General features: G+C 38.8%; 1 protein-coding gene across 1 annotated transcript in view; it reads right to left on the bottom strand.

Moving 5' to 3' along the window:
- LOC102676011 (pseudouridine-metabolizing bifunctional protein C1861.05) overlaps nt 1-7,860 on the bottom strand; it is a 32,275-nt gene that overhangs the window by 8,092 nt on the left and 16,323 nt on the right. Inside the window, exon 7 of the mRNA XM_006619128.2 lies at nt 95-300. Coding sequence (XP_006619191.1) covers nt 95-300 — 206 coding nt within the window. The remainder of the gene's footprint in view (nt 1-94; nt 301-7,860) is intronic.

Raw genomic sequence — 7,860 nt, 5'->3', positions numbered from 1 at the left:
AAAAAAAAAAAAAAAAAAAAAAAAAAAAAAAAAAAAAAAAAAAAATCGATGATCTAGCGTTTGCGGAAAATTAACGGAGAAAGGTAACGCGTACCTAGCTGTATTCATATTTGACAACTGCTCAACGGTCTGGCCACCATCTCCTAGACTTTTAATTATAGCTTTCCCAGGCTGGTCGTTACCTACAACGGATATTAACCGCGTAGCATTCAGACCAAGGCTGATCAAGGCGTTGGCGATATTTCGTCCGACCCCGCCGCAACTTTCTCGACTTCTACCGGCATGCGTTCTACCATCGTCCTGAAAGAAAACGTCGATTATTGATCCAGAATATGGAAAAGATGCGCCGCCTCTAATCGCGCGTCGAATACTACGGAGCTCGATTGATCGATCGTCTTTGAATTCTACATAATAACGGTAAGCGATCAGTAATTAACCTTCTTGTTTATATTATTTTTTTTATATTTCTGTTAAAAATAATTTTTTTTAATTAAAAATCCTATAGCGATCCCATAAAGAGATAATATATCTATATATGAATAATAACAGATGCTTTTTGTAAAAGAACGAATTAGAAAAAAATATTTGAAAATATGCAAAAATGAATACAAGAATTATTTTAATAGATATATAAATGAAATAATAAAATTTTATTTTTTTCTTTGATATAATTTTCGATTATTTTATAGTACAGATATATTATATAAAGCTGTTTTCGATTATGACTATATCTATAACATATGCTGTCTCGAGACATCATGTTCAAAAGATTAATTTTTCTCTAACTCGATGAATCAAGAATAAATATGGGAAAAGCGGGAAATTTTTCAAGAAGATCAGTATTTCGCGCCTTTCGCGCACATTTCTTTATCATAACCATTCAATTCGAGGATTTAATCTGAAGATACTTGCAAAATCATTGAACAAAAAGAGGACATCTTGAATTGATTATCATATTTATATTCGTTTGTGTTTCCTCCTATCTACATTTTCACAAATTTTTTCCTTTTGTCTTTTTATTTTTTTAATTGGCTTTTTTAATCGTTTTGTCTTTTTATTTATTTTCTTCGCGCATCTTTTTCCACATTATTGTATCTTCATTTTTCTTTTTATCTTATGATTTATATTTCTCATTTCACAAAATTATCCTTGTTAAATCTTATACTTTTTCTCAAGTAGTTTTTTGCTTGTTCTTTTCTTTCTTTTCCATGCATTTATATTAATATTTATCTTTCTAATGATTGCTTATCCTATTTCCATCTTTTGAAAATTATTTCTATCTTCCTTTTTTCCTATTCTATCTAAATTTTTATTCTTCTTCTTCTTCTTCTTTTTTCTCGTAGATTTTCCAAATTATCTTATTTTTTTTTTACTCATTTACTTTCATCTTGTCTTCTTTTTCCTCTTATTTTTCTTTACTCCTTATATTTTCTGAGATATCTTAATTATTTTCTTCCTCCTTGAATCTACGGTTGACGGCCTTCCTTCACTTCTCTGTTTATCCCTCGTCAAAGTTTCTCACTACCATTTATTTTGTTTCTCTCGCATCTGCATTTTCTTTCTATTTTCTTTCCAATCTCTTCTGAATCTACTTACATTATTCCTAATTTCCTATATATTCTCACAGATTTCCAATTTTCCTTCTCTCTCACCGCCACTTTCTCTCTTCTATTTACTACTCTTTCCCTTTCTTACTAGCCACGTACCCTTCACCCCTCAAAGCACACGTGCCACCACAGATTTTCCACCACCACGCTCTGTCTCTCTCTTAAAGCTACGTTTCCCCTTCCCATCGGCCACCCCTACCAACGCTCGATTCACCCCCATCGAGCTTTCTCCCCTCCAATGCCATCCTTTCTCTCGCACACGATCCAACCTCGCCACCGCTGCCTCTCACCGATCTTTTCTCTCGTTTCATCCCTTTCGAGTACACCCGAACCGATCGTCGATCTCCGTCTCGTCGGTGGTCGCGCTGTCTGTCGCCGACACCGTGCAGCGCGACCAGTCAGTCCGGTTGCCTACCTCGGGCGCTGTTGACAGCCACCCTTATACGCGAGAAAATTCTTCCCGATGCCAGCCGCGTTACCACCATTGTCTCTTCCACGATAGTGGCAAGAGATATCGCGATAGTGGCCGTCTTCCTCCCACGAAAAACTGCCGATAGAATTTCAACGTGGTGTCGTTGTGTGTCGTTTCTAGATAAAACAATCTTATATTATTCTTACCAGTGTATCGTGAGAAACGTGAAGTCGAGTAGTGATTCGTTGGTAAACCGCGTACGTACGTGTTTGAGAGTCCAAGTGTTTGTTCGTTTCGTTATGCGTTTAAGCTGTTGGTCCCGCTCGATTGCCAATAGCTACAACGGGATTAAAAACAAGGCTAAATAGAAAGGCGAGTTTAGAAGGTCGAGGGAGAAAGGATGACGAAGCGGAGGACGAGTAACGTGGGATCATGGTGGTGAATGAGAGTGGTGGAAAAGCAGCAGCAGAAGCAGTAAAAGCGGAACGGTTGAAGCCAGTGCTTTTGGCATGAACGAGAAGGAAAACAGTCTCGATGAGGCTCGCGGTCGCGGCGATGCTTATAGACGTGACGTGACTGTCTCGCTGTACCAACGCTCGTACTGTTCACGTTTAATCCTACTCGTGACATTAGTGATTCTTATGACGATGTGTGTGCTCGATTCACCATGGTGTGTCACCGTCACAGCGTAACGCACGTTTAAAGGTCAGTAACGAGACATACATGGGGGACTTCTCGAAAGGTCTCTTTTTTTTTCTCTCTCTCTCTCTCTCCGTCTCGTTTTCGTAATCAGCTGGTTTTCCTCGATTTTCTGGCAGCAGTATGGAGTCACGTGTGTGCAGGGCGAAAAGCCAATAATAACACCATCGGTAATTATTCAAGAATTCCGAGATTTTAAACGTTCATAGCGTTTTTTCGTTGATAGATTTTGATCGTTTCCCTGTTTTTTTCTTTTTCTTTTCTTTTTTTTTTTGAGCTAACAGTGAAGAAGAAGACAAAATTAAAATCTTCCAAAGAAAGATAAAGATTCGTCTATTAGAAGACGTAGCGAATAATTAGACCGCGAAGAAGGTACGAGTATGACGGATACAAGGCCGAGGCGGGGCCTTTACAATGGAATAGGCATCGAATGAATTTGTGTTTTGTCATTGAATGGCGACGAGAGAGAGGAAAGGGATCCGTGGAAAAGCTATGATAAATTTCTGGGAAGGTCGGGAGGAGGATTGCATAACGTCAACCCCCTTCTCCCCTCGTCCTCGGCTCGGTCGAGTTTCAACCCTCAACCCACCGTTTCACGGTTTTCCCTTCTCTCGGTATATCCAGCTTCTCCTCCAAACGGTAACAAACATTCGCGCCGATAGCTAATTAAAAGCTCTCTCGCATAAAACCGCTCCTCTTCTTGGCTACCCTTTCCCCCTCCCTTCGTGTTTCTTTTTTCCTTTCCATCTCCCTTTCACGTCTATCGTGTAACGAAAGAATTTTAATTAAAAAAGACACCGACATCTATTCTCCGTGAAGGTATTCGCGATGTCGTTTAATTCACTAGACAAGGTCAGGTCTCTCTTCACTCTCTGTTCCAAGCCTGGCGAGAGAAAGAGAGAGAGAGAGAGAGAGGAGGGGGAGAGATAGAGATATAGAGAGTTTTCTGTCTCTCTTTTTCCAAGCTAACGCGACACCGGAGGCGAAAAAAAAGGGATCATCCTCTGGGAATCGATTGTCCCCGCTTTTTTTCACCGGTACTCGCACCAACTTGAACACGTTGAACATTGACCCAGGACATTGACTGTCTGAATCCTCATCTTTCGAATCTTTTTTTCTTTGATAATACGATCGCATAATAAATTACGATTCGTCGATATCGGTACGGCAATTCTTTCTTGCGTTAAAATCAAAATTAAATTCAAAGCTTAATTTGTAAACGTATTCGAGCAAGCGCGCAGAGGGGTTAAACGATCGATGGGCCCTTCACTTTCTTTCGTTATCATTCTTTCTTCTACTTCATCCTTTTGTGTATTGTAACATCGATACACGAGCATCGATATTCGCGTTTTCAAAAGATAGAAAACACGACACTTGCCAAACCAATCTTCCATTCCTTTCTTTTCTTCTTACACTTTTCTTTTATCCCTCCCCCATTGAAGATCTTAGAAGAAAATTTATCGACGACGAGATTTCTTTTTGTTCCGTCCCGATCTTCTCGTTTCTGTTTACCCTCTTTCTTTTCTTAGATCCCGCACAACGTGCACTTAACCACCCACACACGGTGGATACATATACCTGGACATGTGTGCACTCTGAAGCACGGATGCATGTATCGTCTCCACTTCACTCCATGTGTTTATCTATACACGTAGCTACATATATTCTAACACGGGCTCGAGAGAACTGTGGTGCAGTGATTCCCAACCATACGTGCCCACATCTTCGTTCTGTGCCAAGAATTCAAACCCGTTAATTCATCCGTGAATCCTTCATACGTTTTGTCACGTTTCCCTTTTCTCAAATCTTTCGCCCCACCTTCGACTCACAATTATCGTTTTAAACTTTGAATCTTATACGACGTATATTACTTCTTCTCACTTCTCAAATTCTCTTTTTCCAGAAACGCTTTAATCATTTCCACGCACATTTGTCACCGGTTATTCAAATCGACAATTTCTCTCCAAATATAATGCAAACTCGTAGCAAATATTTAATTATAAAAACTTTCATATCGAATGCACGCATCGAGTAAAGTTTACGGAAACATTAAAATATCCTATACGAGGAAAATCTCAACTCAGCAACGGATCTAAATAAAGCGCTAAACAAGCGAAAATAAGACGAAACAGTGCAAAATGACAAATAGCTTAAATAATATACCGTAAGTATTTCTTTTTCTGCTTCACGAAGAAGAATTCTATCCTTGAGTAATAAATTGGCCAATATTTTGTTCAACATTTTGTTATCAGAAACAACACTCTTAAATCGATTAATCGTTCGCAGGATACACAGAAAAATCTACAATCTTCGTATCCAAGCTCTATTCTTCATTTTCGTCGACCATTCCGGTTTATATTCGGCTCAGAGTCACTAACATGGTTCAAAACAAAGTTCTCATTAACGGGATAGACACTCTGCACTCTATTTACCGTATTTGCCGAGCTTTTGAGGCGGGAAGCAAGCGAACGATGAATACTTTAGAGAGTGGCCGCTGGGAAAGAAGCTATCAACTTTTAGAGGAAAGGTTCATCATTCAATCATACAAAACGAAAGAAAATTTAACAGGATTCTATCAAGTTTTAAATGTCACCCAGCTGTTTGTCGGCTCGATTATCATTAAATGTAAATTTGTTGGACAACTATGATCGAGCAGTGACATTTCGTCCCACGATCGAATTCATCATCCATTTGTGCGTTGCTCGTTTTTCCTCGCTTCGATACACCTATACCCTTCCTTCCCCTCCCCCTTCTCTTATTTACGAACGATCGCAGTTTCCTCTAATTCGAACGAAACGAAAGCAAGTTGGCTTGACGTAAGCCGTCTAATAAGAAACACGATGCTGCTACCGATATGATTTCTGTTAAAAATAACCAATACCCAGTAGCTGCGCATCTCTCGAGTATATATATATGTATATATATCTGACAGTGTCATCCCTCTGGTGGGTTTGAAAAATTTCCAGTTTCTCATCATATTTCTCTGAATACGTAATGGATTTGATTATCAAACTTTGAAAAAAGAGATCGAGCGATGAAAAATTAGTATGCTCATAGTTTCGTCTAAAAATATCCTATGTATAATGTCGAATGTTAAATTGCATTGGATACAAAATTTGTACCCGGATATTTTCTTGGATGCGATTTCCTTTTTTCTTTCTCTCTCTTCCTCTCTTACTTTTTCGTATATTGTATACAATATACAATATACGCAACGATACGTGGAATGAAATGTCATTTCGTATCGTTTGTAATTTTGATCGTTTTTCTTTTTTCTTTGCATTAATACGTTTACTCTTTGTCTTTCCTTCATTTCCTTTATTTGCAGTTGTTCAACTCGTTCCTCAAAGAGAGAGAGAGAGAGAGAGAGAGCACAGCGCAACACGGCTAGCTGGCTAAGGGAGATCGATAATAGAATTGCCTATTGCACGCTAGAACTGTCAGAAAGAAATACAATTTAGCGAGGTACACGCTAGTGACCTGTTCGTGCCGTTTCACGAACGAGCGATATTGCTTCTACGTGATCTATCACGATGAAAGCTAATAATTACTCTTTGCCGTATCTGTGCGCCGCTCATTGCATATCAGATAGTACGCGATCGTGCGTGTCTTTTGTGAAATTGAGAGAAGAATCCTTTCGAGATTTTATTTAAAAAAGAAAAAAAAAAGCAAGAAAACCGTTCGTAATACGATGACTTTACAACCTTCTCTTGCATTCCGTTCCCAATTAAATGGGGACTTAAATTTCAAAGATGTATATTCCCATTTTGCATGGATGCAAAATACGTACAGGGATTCGTCGATATTTTAAAAAATAAGAATGCTGTCAAAACGCACGTTATTGTTTCATAACTATGCTCATTTTTACATAAGACTAACAGCTGTATATATTTTTTTTAAGTCATAGAAATTCATGGAATAGAGGCTTAACCCTTTCTCATTTAACGAATTCTTCAAACGAAATTCCAAACGTTTCGAATATCCATAGATTATAACTAAATACGTGTACTTCCTACGTGTAGTTCGATTCCTCGAGCCAGACAATCTCAGGATTAATTCTTTCATTTCGTGCCTATAATATCCACGCTAGCTTTATATATCGGTGAACTTTATTGCTTTCTCCTTGCTCGCGACTTTATTGACGCGCATTTCGCCCGCTCTTACACCGATATTTTTATCAATTTTCGACGGTTACCTCGTTCCTCGACAGAGAAAGAGGGAGAAAGCGAACGAATGCTCGACGCTTCGGTGTCCGATATTCCGCAAGATAAATCGTCCCCTATCGTCCCAACTTTATTGCTTTGCATCGTTGACACGAATCTGTGACGCGATATTGTCGCCACACCGGAACAAAAGGCCGAAACCGTTTTTCCCGACACTCGATTGGTTTCTGTTTCGATCGTTTACCTCGAATCGTGTCCTGCTAACGAGCGCCATCAATTTCGGGTAACAAACAGAGAGCCTTTCCTTGCCTTCCTCGGCTTATACATCTTCCGCAACCAACTTTCGATAACCCGTTTCTTTCGATTCAATTTCAATTTCAAGTAAAAGAATAATGTGAATTTCACGATTCACCATCCGTGAAATCATTTACGAATTTAAGAGGATGGAGTAATAACGAGAATAGAATTAATAAAAATAAATACACTGATTTTATAAACACAGCGAATCTTTTATCTAACGTAGAAAATAGTAGAATTCAAGGAGATTGTACAATGAAATGTTGGAGTAGTAATCTAGCGTTCTAGTCAGACAGTAACGATAGAATATATTTGTCAGACGGACAATTGTCCAAGCGGTTGCTTCGAACACTGTAATCCGTAATCAAACTGGTCCTAATCAATCTATTAACACAGAGGCAACACAATCCCCTAACCCAGTGAACAGAGACCGCTCGCTGTAAACTATCGGCCGGTAAGCATGTTCCAGGCGTTCGTATATATATATATATATATATATATATATATACATATATACATACATATCCTACAAACCATTCGAATCGCGCGAAACTTTATATTTTTACAGCGATCGGTCCTTTAAAATGCGTCGACACCATCATCATGATTTTTTCCAATTTTTTTTCCCGGTATAGGAATCGTCATCGGCGATTGCGAAAGAATCGATAGGAAGAGAAGAGCA

Source organism: Apis dorsata, unplaced genomic scaffold, assembly GCF_000469605.1.
Source record: "Apis dorsata unplaced genomic scaffold, Apis dorsata 1.3 scaffold_390, whole genome shotgun sequence".
Lineage (NCBI taxonomy): Eukaryota > Metazoa > Arthropoda > Insecta > Hymenoptera > Apidae > Apis > Apis dorsata.
This window is presented reverse-complemented; position numbering and strand designations above follow the sequence as displayed.